This window comes from Taudactylus pleione, unplaced genomic scaffold (assembly GCF_031769625.1).
Source record: "Taudactylus pleione unplaced genomic scaffold, aTauple2 ptg000214l, whole genome shotgun sequence".
Taxonomy (NCBI): domain Eukaryota; kingdom Metazoa; phylum Chordata; class Amphibia; order Anura; family Myobatrachidae; genus Taudactylus; species Taudactylus pleione.
The window spans coordinates 9,732,205-9,752,971 of record NW_028284616.1 but is presented as its reverse complement, the minus strand read 5'-3'; the positions used below and the strand labels follow the sequence as shown (position 1 = coordinate 9,752,971).

General features: G+C 42.8%; 1 protein-coding gene across 1 annotated transcript in view; it reads right to left on the bottom strand.

Moving 5' to 3' along the window:
* The window catches only part of SPMAP2 (sperm microtubule associated protein 2), a 34,830-nt gene extending 15,188 nt beyond the window's left edge, over positions 1–19,642 (bottom strand). The window contains exons 1-3 of the mRNA XM_088478532.1: positions 19,573–19,642; positions 19,351–19,426; positions 19,001–19,096 (exon numbers count right to left, since the gene is read on the bottom strand). Of these exons, the coding sequence (XP_088334658.1) occupies positions 19,001–19,096; positions 19,351–19,426; positions 19,573–19,642 (242 nt within the window). The remainder of the gene's footprint in view (positions 1–19,000; positions 19,097–19,350; positions 19,427–19,572) is intronic.
* Positions 19,643–20,767: the final 1,125 nt, after the last annotated feature.

Here is a 20,767-nt window from a genome sequence, read left to right as displayed (position 1 = left end):
TGAGTGAGATAAAGATATTCTCATCTTGGGGCCCATTTATCATTGAATATTTGAGGTAAAATCCCCAAAAACACAAGTTTTCGGAGGTTTACCTCAAATATTAAGTATCCCCCGAATGTATCAATGAGCGACTGCGGCAGGTATCGGAGATACCTGCTACAATCCCTCCAGGTTTCTATGGGGGATGTGATGCTGCCAAATGTATCAATATCCGGAATGTGAAGCATTCCCGATATTGGCCCCAGCAGCTAATGCCATCTGAAGATAGCAGTAGCTGCTGTAGCCTATGGGCACTTACCGCATATCAGCCGGCGGAGTGATCTCCCGGGACACTCCGCTGGCAATGGGAACCACTCATGTGCAGTCCGTGGGACTAAGCATGCTGCAGCAGCCCCGAGTGCACTCCTGCCACATCGGATGGGCTCCTTTCGGAGCCTGTCTCCCTGCATGTACCCGTTAATACTTCCGGCCATTATGATCGCATTTTGCAATGCGATCATGGGCGGTACTGACATGCCCTGATCGCATTGCAAAAATGATCATTAATAAATGGGCCCCCTTGTGAGACCAAGAGGTCTATTTACTAAGCAGTGTTAGGGGACAGAGTGAAAAGTGATAAGAAAGTGATAAGGTGCCAGCCAATCAGCTCCCAACTGTCATCTCACAGGCTGTGTTTGAAAAATGACAGTTGGGAACTGATTGGCTGGCACCTTATCACTTTCTTATCACTTTTCACTCTGTCCCCTCACACTGCTTAGTAAATAGACCCCTAAGGGGCAGATATATGAAGCTCTGGGAAGAGATAAAGTGGAGAGTGATAAACGATCAACCAATCAGCTCCCAACTGTCATTCTTCAAACACAGAGGCATATTCAATTAGCCACGAAAAGTGTCGTACTTTTCGCATGGTGTACTTTTCGCCGACATCGCTGGTTTTCAATGCGAAAAAGTATCGTACGCGTCCCCGCTTATCCCCGTACTCAATTAGAAATCGTTCAAAACGGGACCCGGCGAAACTGTAATATGCAAAAAATGCTGTCAGATTTGGGAAAATCAGCCTGACACCCCCCAAAAGATGCACTGACATTGGGGTTCACTCTAGTTACCCCCGAATAGGCCTGCTGAAGGCATTTGGGGTACTTAAATAGTCTCAATAGCTGTTGTTTAGCGCCTTTGCAGAAGTGGTGAAGAATAGCATTTTGCAGTTTGTTTTGAAGAAAATAATTAGTCCCAACAAATTTGGGGTACCTGAAAATGGGTACAAGCATATTTTTAAGTTGCTAAAGTTAAGTTTTAAAAATCGTGAAAAATTAAGGATGTGCAGGCTCGGATTTTCCCGCCAAATTTGAATTTTTCCTGCCAAAAATCGCATCTCAGAAAGAGGCAAAACGTCATCTTTCATGGACAATCATCATCATTCCTGGACAAAAGTCCATGAAAGATGATGTTTGTCCATGAAAGATGACGTTTTGCCTCTTTCTGAGATGCGATTTTTGGCGGGAAAAATCCGCACTAAACCAAGCCTGCACATCCCTATAAAAAAATCCACCTGCTGCAAGCAGCTGCAAACTTAAAAACACCTGGGGCATACTTGGGGACCCCCCTGGAGTCTATTTTGCTAGTTTGTAAGTTTGTCCTCCAACTCTGGACTTTTTCACCCCCAAAATGAAAGTACTTTTTTCGGGTGATCTAAGGATTTTTTAAAACTGTTTTTAACGCAGTTTACCTTTGGGGGACTGTCCCAATGGTGCAGGGGGCTTCCTGCAGCTTTGCACCCCAAAACCCAAATTCTGCACTTTTTTTCGACACCTATTCTTAGGCAAAAATTTATTGCAGGTCCCATTGCATTGAGTTTCCGCACCGGCGAAAAGTCTTTGTAATTGAATACGGAGGAAACTTTTTGCATGGCAAAATGATGTCACCGTCGAAACTTTTCCGCAGAAACGGACTTATCGCGGCTAATTGAATACGGACAATAGTCTGTAACATGACAGTTAGGAGCTGAGTGGCTCGTCAGTTAACACTCTACACTTTATCACTTTCCAGAGCTTCATGCATCTGCCCCTAAGTGCTGTGTGATAAACACACTATGCACTGAGAAATCTTTGTGGCTCTTTCTCTGCAGAAGTAAAGCTGGGTAGATATGGGAAAATACCTGTATTGTATGGAATTACTCTTGTAAGGCTGGTAATATAGTGCAATACAGTGATGCATGATGCACTATGGCTGCAGTATTGTGCACAATGATGGTGATATAGGGGACTATTTACTAAGCCTTGGGTGGAGATAATGGAAACAGAGATAAAGTACCAGCCAACCAGCTCTTCACTGTCATTTTTCAAACACAGCCTGTGACATGGCACATAGCTGATTGGTTGGTACTTTATCTCCATTAATTTATCTCCATCCAAGGCTTAGTAAGTACACCCCTAGTGATGTATGTTGCAGTGTAGATATCATGTAGCATGGCTGTAGTGAATTATAATGGTGATAATTCAGTACAGTCATCTATGGTGTTGTTGCATGGTATGTGTTACAGTGCAATATACAGTAGTGATGTATGGTAAGAGTGTGAGTGTGGTGTAGTATGGTGTGTGATATAGTATAGAGAAACAACTTCCCTCCCATGCATACAAGCTCCCTCCCAGAGGAAGTACATAGTTTTGTAGGCCTGTTAGTGGCGCTGTATAAACTTTAGCTGCTTTAGTTATATAACTATTGCTTTCACACAAAAAAAAATCTAATTTCAAAGAAATGCATGATTTATTGCGTCAATTTTTTTTTTGCTTTGTTACAAAATTTAACATTTGGACACCCCTACCCCCTAGAAATCTTGCGTTTGCCTCTGGGTAGTAGTGAAGCCTGGACACTATTCTGTATCTGGACATCAGTGCCTCTTGGCTGCAGCCCTGCCATTCAGCCACGGGCAGGTAATATTTTTAATTTTCCAAAGTCAAGTATGTGAGGTACTAGGAAGTGGGCACTAAGGGGAGAAGGGGCAATATGTTGAAGCTTTGCCTAAGGCGTTGAGAAACCTTGCACAAACTCTGGTGCCTCTGTCAGATAAGAGGAAGGGGATGCACTCTGGGCCTGATTCAGACCCACTCGCGAGTGCTGAGCGCTCGCAAGCGGGTCGATGGTGGCCCAGTGCGCATGCGCATGACGGACCCGGCTCCGTCGTGCGCATGCGCGAAACCCGGATAGCGACGGACAAGCCGTCGCTCCGGGTCTCGTACCAAAGGGGGCGTGCTGTCGATGGTGAGTGGGCGTGCCGGGGGCGTGGCTGCCCAGACGGAGGCGTTCCCATGGGAACGCCTACAGTCTGTGGCCGGCCCCACTGACATCACAAGTGATGTCAATGGGAGTGTTCTCGGCTCTGTTTGAGCTGAAAGCACTCCAGGGCTTGCGGCAATGAGACCCTACCACAAGGGTCTCGTCGCAAGCCTGATGGTCTTGACCATTGCGACCATCTTCCTGCCCGCTCGCTATAGCTGTGGGTGGTCACCCACAGCTATGTGAGCGGGCAGGAGGCCGTTCAAAAAAAATAGCCAGGCCCTGATTCAGAGCGTCCGGCTCTGAATCAGGGCCTCTGTCCAGTAACAGACAACATGAGAGTCATTTAACCTGTACACTGCACTGGTTGTTTTGCCCTCTGACATTTCTGCTTAGCATTACTTATACACAATGATTTTTTGAACGATTATCGTTAATGATATCGTTTATCATTCAATCATTGAAAAAAATCATTCACTTTCTGAGTTAAAACGATGAACGATTATCGTTATGCGCGTTCACGTTTGTAGTTTGTAGTTCAGTCAGACTGACCAACTGAACGATTTTCATTAAGGGTATATGCAAAAATCGTTTGTAGTTCAAAAAAATCGTTCATTACACTTTAAAAAACCTGACAGATAATCTGACAGAAAATCCTTCATAAAATCGTTGGTAACAAAATCGTTGTGTGTATGCAGTTTAATGGTGCATACACATGGTCAGATTTTTCCTTCAGATCTGAACGATAACGATTTAAAAATCGTTCAGTCGTCCATATCTGATGGAAAATCTGACATATCTGACAGATCTGTCAAATGAACGATTTGAACGATGCACGTTCCCGATGGTCAGATAACGATATCTGACATCTGATGTGTTTGCAGTCAGACATGGACGATTTCCATTCATTTTAATGCAGTCAAAAATTGTTCAATCGTTCAAATTGTTCATATCATTCAAATCTTTGGTAAAAATCGTTCAAATCGTTCATCTGACAGATCTGACAAATCTGACAAATCTGACCGTGTGTATGCTCCATAAAGCTGCATACACACACAACGATTTTGTTACCAACGATTTTCTGAACGATTGACTGAACGATTTTCTGTCAGATTATCTGTCAGATTTTTTAAAGTGTAATGAACGATTTTTTTGAACTGCAAACGATTTTTGCATATTCCCTTAATGAAAATCGTTGAGTTGACAGGTCTGACTGAACTAAAAACTACAAAAGTGAACGTGCATGAACGAATATCGTTCATCGTTTGACTCAGAAAGTGAACGATTTTTTCAAACGATTATTTTTAAACGATATCGTTTAACAATAATCGTTCAAAAATCGTTGTGTGTGTATGCAGCTTCAGTGCCTGTTTTGTGCACCAGCTGGAATAATCGCTTATACACCTGCTGCAGAAAAAACGGAGGTATTGCAAACCTCACAAAACTAGCATAAAATCATACAAGTCTGTGCTGGAGTATAAACCAATTAAAAATATTTATTCAATCATACATATCCCATAGTAGAACAAAAAAAATGTTATATATGGCAAACCATCGGGCCACCATCCGGGCAGCATTAAGTTCTGGGTCTTCAGACAAGCCTGTAGTCAGACATTTTTTGGATCGACATCACCAGGTGGCAAGTCTGAAATGTAAACTTATCGATTGGATTCCTCCCCCAAGACTCGGCGGTGTCAGACTCCAGTTATTGAAACAACGTGAAAGCTATTGGTATACATCGATTGGACACTGTGGCCCCAAAGGGTCTTAACGAATACAATTCATTTAATATGTTTCTTTAGTATTTCCCTTTGGTGGGGGCTTTGTTTCTTCTATTGTGGTTGATGTAGATGTCAGTTTTTCTTTATTTGGATTTTCCTTTGGGTGGTGGATTTTGTATTCCTGATTTTATATTTATTTTTGTATTCAAATCACATATGGGTGTTATATGTGGGGTATTTCTCTTTATATGTCTCTCTTTATATGTTTCCTGATATTTCTCACATTTTTTATTTTTTATTATGTGTGTCATTTCACCATGGAGGTTTTGTTTTTTTTAAAAAAAGTTTTTTTCATTTTTTACATTCACATCTATTTTTTCAAATTTTTTTGGGTGTGATATATATTTTTTTATGTGATAGGTATGTGTAAATTGGCAAAAGGTATATCTCAGACAGATCTTGTTGGTGGTGATACGAGTATATGGTCCCGGGCTTTATAGCGTGGCGTATTTATTAGTTATTATTGATTGTATAGTTTGTTTATTGTTTTTGTTTATTTAGGTTCTTATTATTGTTTGTGGGCTGTGATGGTGTGCATTGGGTGTGCGCTTGCTAGAGCCATCATTAGCCTAGTATGTTTCATTTTTTATCATTTATTATTATTAATATTTGGCTGGCTAACCAATATAGTAAGGGACCTGTTAGTGATATTCTTTGCCATGTCCCAGGATGGACACCTATATGCACAGATGGACTATACCGTGGTCGGGTTGTGCGCCTACACTAGTGGTGAGGTAGACCGGATGTTTATCGCCTGGGGTTAGTGAGTTGTCATGGAACGCAAGCCTGTGCGTTTCCTTGGCTAAGCAGGATATTGGCAGTATGAATTACCAGCGTGCGTGTCACGTGACGCACTTCCGGATCCTCCGGTTTAAGAGAGCGGCATGGTCTGTCCAGTGGCACACACATTGGGGTCGCATGGAAGCGGGCGTCTTGAACATAGGAGTGGGATTTTGCTGGTGGCATATTTGTACAACATTGGTAAGAGACTGGTTACTTTTTGGTATACAGCGGACGCGCTGGCCGTCTAATGATCTATTAAGATTTGTTTTCCTGCTTTTTCTGTTATTCAGCTGCACTGGACTTTCTGGCTCTTGTCTGTGTACACGTGCTGGTCCCTGTGAGCTGCAAATTGTGACCACATTTATTGGGTTTCAGTATCTAACTCAGGTATACTATACCTTCTGTTGCACTGGTAATTGGTGTTATGGCAGGTGGATACTACTAGATAACCTTGTATATTTTTCATTGAGTCACCAGTAAATTGTAGTGATAACTAGTGTTACTAGCTCACAATATGTATGTGTATGATATACATGTATAATGGAACTATGTGTTGTTAGGTCCATCCATCCTGTGTCCACATGATTTATACCAGTTAAAGGCATGTGCATACAAAGTATATGAGTTTCCCTTATGGCAATGTATAGTTAATTTGTTAATTTTCAAATTTTTCATTTTGATACATTTCATACCAGTTGGGTAATTTTGTCTGTGTCTTTTTTTATGTATTTATTTTTTGGCCACGAAGTTTTGAAGCCTGGGAGACTGAGCCTGTGTTTTTCTATGTTTGTTTTTTCCGCAGATATTAGTACAATAGATGACCAGATCATTATTCTACTCTTATATGATGTAATGTCCTGAGGAAGGTCCATCAAGGACCGAAACGTTGACGAATTTTATCTGGATTTATATCTGGAAGATTGATATTCTCTATATCAAGGACGGCTATATTTTGCCTCAATAAAATGTGTTTATCATATGGAGAGTGCCCTTGCCTATGACAATTGTTTTCTATTTGTGGATCCTAAAAAATCTGTGTAGCACCCCTACGTTGGCCTGCTAAGTGAGGTGTGAGTGCAAGTCTCTAGAATCTATATATATATATATATAAAAATTAAATTTAATATAAAAAAAAACTATGAATATAAAAAACAACTTTGTATAAAAAAATCTGTTTCAGTAACATACAAGTGACTTGAATTGTATCATGATGAAAAATGTATCATATCAAATTTCATCATAAAAATAATCTTATATCCACATGCAAATGCAAATGTAACAATTTCCTTGCTACTGTAGGTTGATCATCAGATGAAAATCCAATGCACTGACTGTGCTGGAGTTAAAAAGCCTCTTTCTTTTCAGAATGAAAAGATGTTTACTTGTATTAGCTGGGCAATAACCCACCTCCAGTATATAACTGCTAATTTAGCCCCATTAAGGCTGATTCCAATACAAGTGAATTTAAAAACAGGTTTGAAGTCAAATACAAATACACGGGCTGTACTCAGGAAGACGGTGGTCGAAATGCCGACCTCCAAATTCCCGACAGTGAAATCCCAGCATGGGACTAATGATAGGCGTCTAAATACCGATGCCTTTCATTAGCCCCACGCTGAAATCCCGATGCCTGGCATACTGAACGTAGGTAAGCCGGGCGCCGGGAGGTGATAGCCGCTGGGGGGGAGGGTTAGGGACTCCTGGGGGGTCTTAGGGTTAGGCACCCCCTCAGGAGGGTTAGGTTCAGGCTAGGGGAAGGGGGGGGGGTTAGCGTCAGGCACCCCCAGGAGGAGGTTAGGATAAGGCACCCCCCCGGGAGGGTTAGGGTGCAGGGAGGGGGGAGTAGGTTTAGGCACCCCTGGGGGGAAGTTAGGGCTAGGCACTAGGGGGTGAGTTTTGGTTTAGGCACCAATAAGGGAGGGTTAGGGGGGGGAGAGGGGAGGGTTAGGGGTCTTACCTCTGTCGGGATCTTCATGTGCCGGCCTTCCAGCATCGGTATTTCATCCGCCGGGCTTAGGTCCGGTGGTAATTCATACCAATTCCAAATGCACTACCCGTGCTCAAGATTATCCAGTCCTTACTTATAAAGTAATATGCAATGGGCGATAAATAGAATGATTCCCTCCAGTAAAAATGTTCATTGGCCCAATATATACTTTTCAGTTACTTTGTATAAGAAAATATCCACACTTACCATTCCTTTGCCTGCAAACCCAGCTATTGTATTCTAGCAGGTGAGTGCTGTTATGGAATAGCACTGTTATCACCGCTGTTCGAATACCACTGTTATCAGCGCTGTTCCCGGACCTTTTGGTTTCAGTAAGCCAGGAGAGTCCTTATTATCCTGAGGCAATTACCCATGGCAGGCAAATATCTTTAAGCGGGCGGGTATAGTTTGTACCGTATCACTGCCACCACCACTACTTCCAGACTTCGAAGTCTAGTGGGCATATGTATCAAAGCTTGATGTGAGATAAAATTGTGAGATATATATCACCAGCAGGCTGTGTTTTAGAAATGATAGTTTGGAGCTGATTGGTTGGTGATATATATTTCACAATTTTATCTCGCATCAAGCTTTGATACATATGCCCCTAGGCACGCCGGGGGAGTCCTTGGCTTACTGCGGCAATGGTCCTTAGCGGACAATTATCTATAAGCTTCTACCGCTTCTTCCTGGAGTTGATTCAACTTTAAAAAGGTCACAGATGTGACTGAAATGCGTAGTTGCTCCAGACAGACAGAGGTCCCCCGAGTATACAGAGATCCAGACACTACAGGAAGAAACGGTAGCAACATACAGATACTGTATGTAACTGAAAAGTGTATCTTTTTATGTTACATAAAAAATAGGCCTCAGACTGCACACCCTGAACATATATAAATATAATAGGAGGTGCTACCTGTGGAGACCATTATACACAAAAAGAAGAAATACAAGTGCACAACTCCAAATTAGCTGATTATATATAAATAAATATATTGTTATGTTGCAATTTGATATGATACATTTTTCATCATGATACAATTCAAGTCAATTGTTTGTTACTGAAACTGTGATTTATTACCAAGTTGTTTTTTATATTCATATTTAGCTTTTTTATATTTAATTAATTTTTTTATATACAGTATATATATATATATATATATATATATATATATTTTACTATGGGATATGTATGATTGAATAAATATTTTTAATTGGTTTATACTCCAGCATAGAATAGTGTGATTTTATACCACTTTATACCAAAGTTCTGGGTCTGACCGGATTGGAACAGGGGGTCCGATTCAGACGTACTCGCTAGATGCGTTTGCATGCAGCCGTTAGCTGCCACGAACGCACAGCAAGACATTAGCATGCCCACTATGTCCAGGCGTGCGTATGTATTTAGCCACCCACCCGCCTGTCACAAGACGCCCACTTCCCCTTAGTAACGCACATCATCTCCAGGAAGTGTTTGAAACCATCGGTAACATTGAGTACCATTGGACCCATACAAAGCACTTTCATACTGCAGTGCCGACCCAGGATATTCCCGAGTCGGCACCACTCACACCAGTATGCAGTGACCCAGATCTTCCAGTGTTGCAGATGTCATCTCCAAGCGCCACTGAAGCCGGCCAATTGGGCGGCATGTGGCACCCCAGATCACGCTGTTTACACTGCAGGGTGCCACGGAAACGACCTGTGGCCAACCCTGCAAAGTACCCATTGGATCCCCGGATCCCTGGGTGGATCCATTTACACAGACAAAAATCCCGGGTAGATACGCATCAATCCGGGATTTTTAGGACTGTGTAAAAGGGGTATCACTGATTAGAAATTGGCCCATTTTTGCCAACAGTAAGAAGAGGGCACATTGGAATAGACTACTAGTGCACCAATGATAGTAACTGAGATTTAAAAATTGTTTAAAAAGTCATGTACACATAAAGAGCTTACTCCTAAAGAGTTAGTAGTAAATACAGTTTAAGGCTGATAACATGCACCAGAACAAACCACGTTGTGAGTCGTGGTGCAATTGCAATATGAATGAAAATAGGGAAAAATACTGCCAGGTTTTGCATGTAGTACACAAATATTTGGCTGCTTTATTTTTACTTAGAGATTTAGCATTGAACTAGGATGTGCCCTCTCTAAGCTATACATCTATTGGCACATTTTAAATCTGCCCCTCCTGCAGTGTGTTTGCTGAGGTGTAGAATTGCACCTTCTAGCTGGACTGACTTGGAAATGTAAATGAGTGTGGGAGTGAAAGTTTGACCTTACAATTTCTTTTTTAATAATCATTTGCAGCAGAGCTGATTAAGGAGCTCATTCAGACCCGCTCGCAAGATGTGATTGCTTGCTGGCAAAAAGGGTCCGGATATGTAAATTAAACGCTCGCACTGAATCGTGTAAGGACGCCCACTGCGAGCTACGGCAAAGTGCGTTCGCAAGTGTCTGAAGACACCCTCTTGCCTCTCGCAACACACATCATCTCCGGGAAATGTATGATTAATCGAGACCATCGTGAGCCATCGGAGGAGCTCGCAGCACGCAGCCCTTTTACCCGCCGCAAGCACTGCAATCAGAAAAACATGCAGGTGACGTGTACAATGACGCTACTTTGCTAATTATGCATGCCCTTTAAATGGCGTTTTGAGGGACTGACACGCCTGTGCTCGCAACACCACTGTCCCGTTCACAAGCACCTTCCCCTGTTTCCACCCACAAACGGCACTATCTGTCACTCAAAGCAGCGACCTGATAGTGGCTTACGAGCTACCTAACTCAGATCGCAATGAATGGCTTGTGCACGCACACTGCGAATTATACGCATGCGCAGATGGGTGAAAATCGCTCACAGCAAGCGATCGCGCCTTAGTGAGCGGGTCTGAATCAGGTCCTAAGTACTATGCTAGCTAACTATTATACTAGCGTTCTGATTAGATTAACTTTATGTTACTAATTTGTCATTAACATTGTGACATTGTTATAGTCTTCATCATCTCCACTTTATCACCCATCTCCATCCCTATTGTACTGCTTTTCTTAATTATCCAGAATTCCTTTGTAATTGTGCTTCAATAGTTGCCCATTTTGTCTTATCCTTTTTCATACAGGCATTGTTGATCTGTATTGAACGAGCATGCAGGAGTTCTCTCAGGTCGACCCGTAGCGAGTCAAGTTAACACTAATTACCTACTGTGAAGCCACCACCAACAGTGAGGTAAGTGCAACTTCAATTAACACGTTATCCTCTTGGAACACACTTGCTCAAGCGCTACATAGTACAAACAGAATATATCCAGACTCTTGTATGTTTGTAACCAATTATTGATAATTTAGTCATTCTTTATAAAATGTTGTAATTACTATTTGGATTAACTTTATACTACATTTAATGTCAGTTAGTTTGTCTGAACTATATGTGCCATAGTCCCCACTGAATAAAAGAATGACTGTACTTTGTTGCCTATTTATGGCTAGTGCTGAGAGCAATTTGAGAGATCCTGTGTTTGCTGAGAACAAGGTGGGGGTAGCTAGAGACATTAGAGAGTGACACAGTAATTACAGGTTTTCCCAGCATTCTGGCATTTAGAAAGCTTGTTAGCAAGGGTCACCTGTAATTACAGACTTATTGTGCTCTTTAGGGGAGCTGTGATTAATAGGCTGTAATTAAATGACAAATAATAAGAGTAAGTACCTAGTGACAATAATAACTGTTATTGCCAATCTGGTGGCTGTTATTTATATTTAACAATGCAGGTTCCAAATATGATTAGTGCTGAACGGCTTGAGGAACAATTCTGAAACAACTGAGGTTAAAAATAAAGAGAATTCATAGGAAAACTGCAAATTCAGTTAAAAGAAGATGTACCGTATACTTTGCAGGCTACAGTATACTTTGTAAAAAATATAAAGTGTAATTGGAGGGTTTGCAATAGGAAATACTGTAGGAACTAATTGGAACTTTCAAATAGTATAATGAAGGCTGACTGAAGTGGCACAATGACAAAAGGGGAGTGCTGGCCAAACATTAGTTTAGAAAAGACTCCCAACCTGCCAAATAGTGATTAAACATAACTTGTCCAGTGGAACAGTTATGAACCAGCTGACATCCAGATGGTGAGTATTAGGGTTAGGATTAGGGGTTAGGGTTAGACACTAGAGGGAGGGTTAGGCTGCGGGGCAGGGGAGGGTTAGGCTTAGGCTGCGGGAAAGGTGGGATAGGGTTATGGGGAGGGTTAAGGTAATTACCAAATTCTGTCTGGATCCTGAATGTTGGGATGCCGTTGTCAGTATTCTGTCCATTGCCATCCTGACTGCCGGAATCCTGTACCCAACCCTCATTTATATCTTTTGAAAAAAGGGTAAGAGGAAATCAGGACCATCTTATGCCTGTATCATATATTTGAATCATTTTCCTCTACAAAGTGCTTTTTGAAGATCCAAAGGGATTACTAGAAGGTATAGCCCAAAGCCCAATCTCTGTCACCTCTATTACCTGTAGAGGAGAAAAGACTCTGGGGGTCATTCAGACCCGGTCGTTAGCGCCGATGCGCTCGGACTGGGTCGATGGCCCCCCACAGAGCATGCGCATGGCGGGGCCGGCGCCATCGTGCACATGCGTGAGACCCGCTACGATCGACAGTGCCGGTCGTAGTGGGTCTCGATCCAAAGGGGGCGAGCTGTCGATGTTGATTGACAGCTCGCCCCGTTTGGAAGGCGGGCCGTGGGGGTGGCAGCCCAAATGGAGGCGTTCCCATGGGAACGCCTACCGTTTGGGGGCGGCCCCACTGACATCACTAGTGATGTCAGTGGAGAGCTTCGGCTCTGACAGAGCCAGAAGCTCTCCGGGGCTTACGACAAGGGAGACCCTACCCTAGGGTCTCGCCGTAAGCCCCGATGGTCGCGATGGTCTCTGACCATTGCGACCATCACCGGAGAGGTCGTTAGAGCTGTGGGTGTTAACCCACAGCCTAATGACCGCAACAGAGGCGGGCGGTCAGGATGCAAGTGGCCGCCCAGTTTCTGAGCGACCGCTTGCATCCTCCGACCGCCTCTGAATGAGGCCCTCTGTGTGCACCAGTTAACCCAGGAACACTTGTATGAAAGCACTTTCTCTTCCTCTTCTCAGTTACTAATTTTGTCTCACAAAACAAGATATCACATTTGTTTGTGGGCGTTATCTGCGCCATATGAGTGTACCCAGTAGCTACTGAGCATAGACCGCACTGATCTCCCCTGTTTCAGCTCAGCTTCTCCCCTCACAAGATGCAAATTGTGCCATCTTGATAAATATTAATTGGATTATTACCAGAAATCACAGTCGATTGCTGTAGTATTTGGCCAAATTGTCCAATAGAGGTTGCGATATCTCATCATGTTTTTTTTTCCCTTTTACAAGCATTTGCCTTATGGCAATGTCTTGGGTTTGCTGAGGAATAGCACCACATTTCTGTATCTTTATCATGGACTCTTTCTGGAATACTACTGGCCTACACGATTATTATCCTCTGGGACTTTATGAATCTGTTAAGGATTGTCATGTACACCTTCCTATACCCTGTAATTTCTTAATTGAAATTAATGAGAATTCCAGTGTGGTTGGATCTGTGTAATGTTCCTGGCTTGAGTAATGTCAATTAAGAGACTAATGCAAAGTTGAACGTAAGTTTGTTTGCGTATCTTGCAAGTTTTCACTCTACACATGCTGCGTAACCAAGCATAGACAACAATGGGTGAAGTAGAGACATAGGCAATCAAAACGCATCTCTATGTGCAATTGATGGGGAAGTAATTGAGGGTCTAATTCAGAGATTTACGTATATTTGAGATTTAGATAAATGTCAGATGTATGCAGACTGTGCATGGGCAGGAGCCTCACTGTGCATGTGCAGATCTGTTTTTGTGTTGGTCGCAGTGTACCAAGGCCACAGTATGATTGACATACTGCTGGCATTTGTGGACGGGGACAAGGGCGCAGCTTCACTGGCCCAGGCAGTGTGATTTCACCAGACATCCTGAGTAATCTGAGGCTTACTCAGATGTCTGATGTTCACACAGTTGATCCAATGGCTGCAGTGGCGTAACTTCATCCCAGGTGCCCGGAGGCAAGATAAATGTTGGTGCCCCCCACCCCACAAAATTAAAAAGTACCACCCCCCAGCACCAATACCAGCCCCAGCTGTCGCCACCCCCCTATGCAGTTCCATTTATACAATGCCCCCAGTAGCGGTCACCCTATGCAGTGCCCTCAGTAGAGGTCCCCCTAAGCAGTGCCCGCCTATGTAGTGCCCCCCAGTAATGGTCCCCCTATGCAGTACTTCCAGTAGTGGTCCCCCTATGCAGTGCCCCCAGTAGTAAGGCCCCTGTAGTGCTCCCAATAGTAAGGCCCCTGTAGTGCCCCCAATAGTCAGGCCCTTGTAGTGCCCCCATATAATGTCCCCAGTAGTAATGCTGCTGTAGTGCCCCCATATGATGCCCCCAGTAGTAAGGCCCCTGTAAAGCCCCCATATGATGCACCCAGTAGTAAGGCCCCTGTAATGCCCCCTGTAGTGCCTTCAGTAGTAAGCTCCCTGTAATGCCCCCAGTAGTAAGCCCCCTGTAATGCCCCCTGTAGTGCCCCAGTAGTAAGCCCCCTGTAATAAGCCCACTGTAGTGCCCCCAGTAGTAAGCCCCCTGTAGTAAGCCCCCTGTAATAAGCCCACTGTAGTGCCCCCAGTAGTAAGCCCCCTGTAGTGCCCCCTGTAATAAGCCCCCTGTAGTGCCCCCATTAGTAAGCCCCCTATAATAAGTCCCCAGTAGTAAGCCCCCTGTAGTGCCCCCAGTAGTAAGCCCCCTGTGATGCCCCTTGTAGTAAGCCCCCTGTAATACCCCCAGTAGTAAGCCTCCTGAAATGCCTCCAGTAGTAAGCCCCCAGTAGTAAGCCCCCTGTAATAAGCCCCTATAGTGTCCCCAGTAGTAAGCCTCCAGTGGTAAGTTCCCAGAAGTAAGCCCCCTGTAATAAGCCCCCTGTATTAAGCCCCCTGAAGTGCCCCAGTAGTAAACCCCTGTAATGCCCCCTGTAGTAAGCCCCCTGTAATAAGCCCCCTGTAGTGCCCCCAGTAGTAAGCCCCCTGTAGTAAGCCCCCTGTAATAAGCCCACTGTAGTGCCCCCAGTAGTAAGCCCCCTGTAGTGCCCCCTGTAATAAGCCCCCTGTAGTGCCCCCATTAGTAAGCCCCCTATAATAAGTCCCCAGTAGTAAGCCCCCTGTAGTGCCCCCAGTAGTAAGCCCCCTGTGATGCCCCTTGTAGTAAGCCCCCTGTAATACCCCCAGTAGTAAGCCTCCTGAAATGCCTCCAGTAGTAAGCCCCCAGTAGTAAGCCCCCTGTAATAAGCCCCTATAGTGTCCCCAGTAGTAAGCCTCCAGTGGTAAGTTCCCAGAAGTAAGCCCCCTGTAATAAGCCCCCTGTATTAAGCCCCCTGAAGTGCCCCAGTAGTAAACCCCTGTAATGCCCCCTGTAGTAAGCCCCCTGTAATAAGCCCCCTGTAGTGCCCCCAGTAGTAAGCCCCCTATAATGCCCCCTGTAATAAGTCTCCAGTAGTAAGCCCCCTGTAGTGCCCCCAGTAGTAAGCCCCCTCTAATACCCCCTGTAGTGAGCCCTCTATAATGCCCCAGTAGTAAGCCCCATGTAATAAGCCCCCTGTAGTGCCTCCCCCACGCACGCTCACACACATGCAAAAAAAAAAAAATACTTACCTTAACCCCGCTCCAGTGCCTGCTGCCGTCCATCCCCGGCGCCTGCTCCTCGGAACTATGGGAATGACGTCATGACGTCACTCCCATAGTGCACTGCGGGACCCGGAAGCCGGAGCTCAGGAGTGAACTCCATCCTCTGGCTACCGCTGGGGGGAGAGAAGGAGCCGGACGCCCGCTGGTAACACACTCAGCGGGCGCCCGGCAAATGGAGGGTGCAGGGGGTATGACCGCACCCCCTGCACCCTCCGTAGTTATGCCACTGGAGGTGGAGCACCGATCAGCGGCGCTCCTTCTCCATGCAGCTCTGGGTGTCAATGGAGCCAGGTGCCCCATTCAGGGCTGGCTCCCAGCTGCAAATAACTCCATTGTCTCTGGGAGTTCCTCCACTGAATGGCTGTCTTCTGACACAGCAGCGGATCAGAGAAGCCGGCAGTGAGCACCTTTCAACTTTAGACGTATTCTGCAGCTTTTGCATATTTTAGCATAGCCACTGTGTTCTAAGGCGCAGCAGCTGTGCTATAGTGCCCATCTCTGAATCTCTGTTTTCAGAAAAAACTTTTGCACCTAGCATAAGGCTAGTACAAATGCGCACTGACCATGATGACAGGGACAAACCGAGGGGGAGATTTCTATTTGCCCAGACTCTGGGAGCGGGTAGCCAGGTCGGTACAACAAGGCATGGGCGGTGGGGAGGCGTGACCGTGGCCCTTCCCCAACTATACAATGTCGATATTTTCAGCATTGTAAATTGGGGTCGGAGCTACGTTGACGCAATACAGCCTGAGTTGCGTCATTGGCGCCAGATTTGAAGTGGGCGGTGCTGGTTAATTATAGATGAACGTAGAAAAGAACTGGTTATATTAGATGAGGAAATAAAAGAGTATAAGGATTTAATAGTCCCTATTGCTGATTTACCTGACATTAAGGAAAGAGAAAAAGAAATTGAAGATAAAGGGCCTGATTCAGAGTTGGGAATAGAGAGAGAGATAGCACTTAACAGTGTACCTGGACAAACCATGTTGCAATGCAAGGGGTGTAAATACATAAAAATTTTTTGCATGTAGGGTAAATACTGGCTGCTTTTACATGTAGCCCACAAATATTGCACAGCTTTATTATTACTCTACAATTTAGATGTAAGTTTGGACACACTCCTCCCAAATCTAAATCTCTCTGTACATTTTAAATCTACCCCACCTGCAGTGCAGCATGGTTTCACCAAGATGATCAGTTGAGAGATATATCTCTCTCTATTCCCAACTCTGAATCAGGCCCAATATCCGGAGAATTGAGAAAGAACTAGTGACCAAAATACAAATAGATTCCTTAGGGATAAAAAGAGTTAGTGGAAAATCTTGGCATCTTAATCACCAACCAGAGAAAAAAAGAGAATAAGTCATATAAGTCATACCTCCTTCAGAAAAGTGTAATGAGAGACAAAGTTCATTTCAAGGGACGGTATAACACCAAATTGAATAAGGGTGAACAAGCCTATAGATGAGATACTACTCAGATGAACCAGAAGCACTAGTTAATAAGACATTGTATGTACTGTACCTCCCCAGGAATGTCATCATAGATATAGGGATCATTTTGAGAAAGAAAACCAGAATGGAGAAATATTGATTATAAAAAGAAAAAATGCTTTCATTCTCCAATCAGGACTAGGAATAGGTTTGCACCATTAGAACAGGATAATTTTTCCACCCCATTTTTAGGGGTAAAGAGGAATCCTGTATATCGAAGTTAAATCTCCCATGTCAGGGTACAAAGCGAGGGGAGGAAGAAACAGAGGAGACAGGATATTAAAAAGAAATCCAATTTTGATGTCAATCAGAGACTGAATAAACCATTTTTGGAGAAGGTCAAGATTTTTAACTTAAGTATTCATATTTTACAGGACTTTACTAGAAAAGGGGCTTAAGTTTGCCCGATCTACTAAAGTAGAACAATTCAATATTTTTATTGATATGCAGATGACTATGAGCAAATTAAACTTAAAAAGATTCCATAAATTGAGGTTTAAGGAAAATAAGGTATATTATGATAATAATCAATATTATCATATATGAAACCAAAGTCGTTTTTTCCCCCCCCTCACATTTAAAAGGGAATTTATTGGAAACTTTTAACTGCTTGGTTATTGAAGATTTTGGGGAGTAAAAAGATCAAACAGAATCTTACTTTTAAAGAAAGACAGGCCCTAAAAACTTAAAGAACAAATAAAGATCTGGTCATCAAATTGTCTGATAAATGGAGGTGGGGGAATTGTACTAATGGACATAATCGACTATGAAGCTGAAATACTAAAAGGTTAAAGAGAAACTTAATACAAAAGTAATGGTCCGCTATGTAATAGCCCAAAACACTCCTGATTCAAGCAGCAGCTTACACACTGCTGCCCACACTGCTGCCCACATGAGAAAAGACTTCCAATAATGAAGAAACATGCACCCACTGAATCTCGCTCTTTCACCACTTCACGTTTTTTATAGAAGGATCACAGGACATAATATCACACTCCTCCACCTTTCCTCCAGATGTACAAAGGAGAAAAGAGACCAGGCTGGCCATCAAAAAGAAACAGAATTAGATTTAGAGGAAACCAAGGAGGAAAGCGACACAAAACACCCAACAAAAATGTAAGATGGCGTTAAAAGATACCCGAGGTATATTTAACCTTTCAGACGAAAACCTGACTACCAATGAAATGTCTCTACTTAGAAAAGGTTTAAAATTTGCGCCAGCAATAAAACCTAACCTGTTTACCACCATCCACAAGTATTGGACTTACTTACAGAGCCGCCTAGGGTAGCAGTGTGCCTACCCAATAAATAGGTTGGACCATACACCCATTGTCAGTGTCTTTTTTTGACCCCCTCCTTTCCCACCTCACACAACACCAGAGCACCATTGTCCCGCCCCCCCATTAACACCCCTCCCCCCCTTGCCCCCCACCCTTCACGCATCCCCTGTCCCCCACCCCACCACCATCTTCAGTCACACAGGAGTGCACGTACACCTCCCTCTATGTGTAAGTATATGTTGTTACATATACTTACACCTTGTGAAATGACAGATGACCAAAATCATCTGTTATTTCTAACGGGCTGCTAGTATCGTACAGTGTGTATTCACCAAACACCCAACCAGGGCCAGCTCTAGGGGTGTACGATCAGTGCGGTCAAACAGGGGCGCCACCCATAGAGGGCGCACGCCTCCCCAACATCCCAGAGCCTTGCATGCCAATACTACATATTTGTATAAGACTAAACTACACCAATCATTTTTGATTTAAAATAAAATTGTATTCTCGTTTTATTAAGCAAGCATTGCATCATATATCATATATTTCATATAAAGTTTATATGTATATTATACTTTGAAATGGTTGTTGAAGGTGAAATTATAATTGCATGAAATTTACTGACCTGTCTTGGTATTTCAGGAAATTCACTTTAGGTTGAGCCAGAAAATCCAGTCGTCTCTCTAGGGTTAAAGAGACCTGAGCTGCACACATGCTGACTCTGATATTGAAAAATAACCAGGAAAAGCAGACAAAGAGTTAATATGTTGTTACATAAACTTAAGCGATTCTAACAGTAATCCCTTAAGTGGCCAGGTTTGTTGTGTATCATATTGTAAACTATATATATATAAGTGTCAATAACAAATATTTATCATTTGACAAAAAAAAAGCTCTTTGTAGTCCTAGCTAACTAAACATTACCCTAGTTTGCTCAACTGTCTGAGGTAGAAAGTCAATAATAATTATGTGTACATTGTAACTTCCTTATCTCTCAATACATCATGTGCTTTTGAGAAACAGACATTTAATGAGGAGTCCTGGCCAGAATCTAAAGAGGGAGCTGAAAAAAAGTTGTATACAAAATATACTCATACATCAAATTATTAGATAGATAGATAGATAGATAGATAGATAGATAGATAGATAGATAGATAGATAGATAGATAGATAGACAGACAGACACTTACCATCTGCATGGGTGTCTTTTCCCAGTGTCCGGTGTCCTGTGTCTGGACCTATTGTTGCTAGGAGACTCAGAAAGCATTGGTTTCTAAGAGAACCAAGGAATGTCACATGGGAGGTACCAAGGTGTCATGTCATGAACAGGTGAGGTGAGAGTGGGGCCACAAAGTGACTTTCGGTATATGCTGTTTATACATGTTTTTTTTTAATGCCTGGCAAGCATATTATGCTACACAACACCTGTAATTTCTTACTTTAGAGAACTTTTTGTTTTTAGTCTGTTCAAAATTGTGCCAATCTTCTTTTGCAAGAATCAAGTTTTGTAGCTACAAATTTATGTATTTATTTTAGTTGTCAAGTTGAACAGAACCTTCTTGTAGATTAAGGAAACATTTCTGAAAATACTTTTTATGCTTCGCGAATTAAAAATAATTGAACTTGTTCTTAATTTAAATTTAATTTAAATAATAAAGTTTTAATTTTATGCATTATGTTGTTATAAATTATAATACACATTATTTTTTTAGTTCAGTAATTCAGTTTTTAATGTTTGTATTTAGTAAATGTTCCGAATCTTTTTCTTGTATTTTTTTTTGCAGACAGCTTTTGGTAAAGTGATAGCATGTACTGTTGCAATATTTATTAGTCCAGTCAATAATCTTTAATTCAATAGCAGTTTGCAGCATTCTACTGGTCCTCCTGCTGACAACCATTGCAGAGTCTACGGTACAATATTGAATGATAACAACTCTTGGTAAACCAGCTTTCATAGGAACTCTTATGCCATTAAAATGAAGAATTTATTAAAGGAAAATTGTGCCTTTTTGAATTTGGTTGTTATTTTAATACCAAAATAGGAAACAATTTATTAATCATTGCTATAAACTAGTGAACACACCCAACATTCATGGCTTCAGTGTTCCAGGATTCTAAATAGGCAGTTGGTGGTTGTAGAATACATTATCTGTAGTACAGTTATTTTGTCATAGGGAGGCAACAGTTACTAAGGAGACTATGGGCCAGATGTACTGAGCTCTGAAAAGTGATACATTTAAGAGTGATAAACTACAAACCAATCAGCTCCTGTCATTTTTCAAACACAGCCTGTAACATAACAGTTAGGAGCTAAGCGGCTGGTAGTTTATCACTCTCCAATGTATCACTTTTCGGAGCTTAGTACATCACTCCCTGGATGTTACTCATTGCT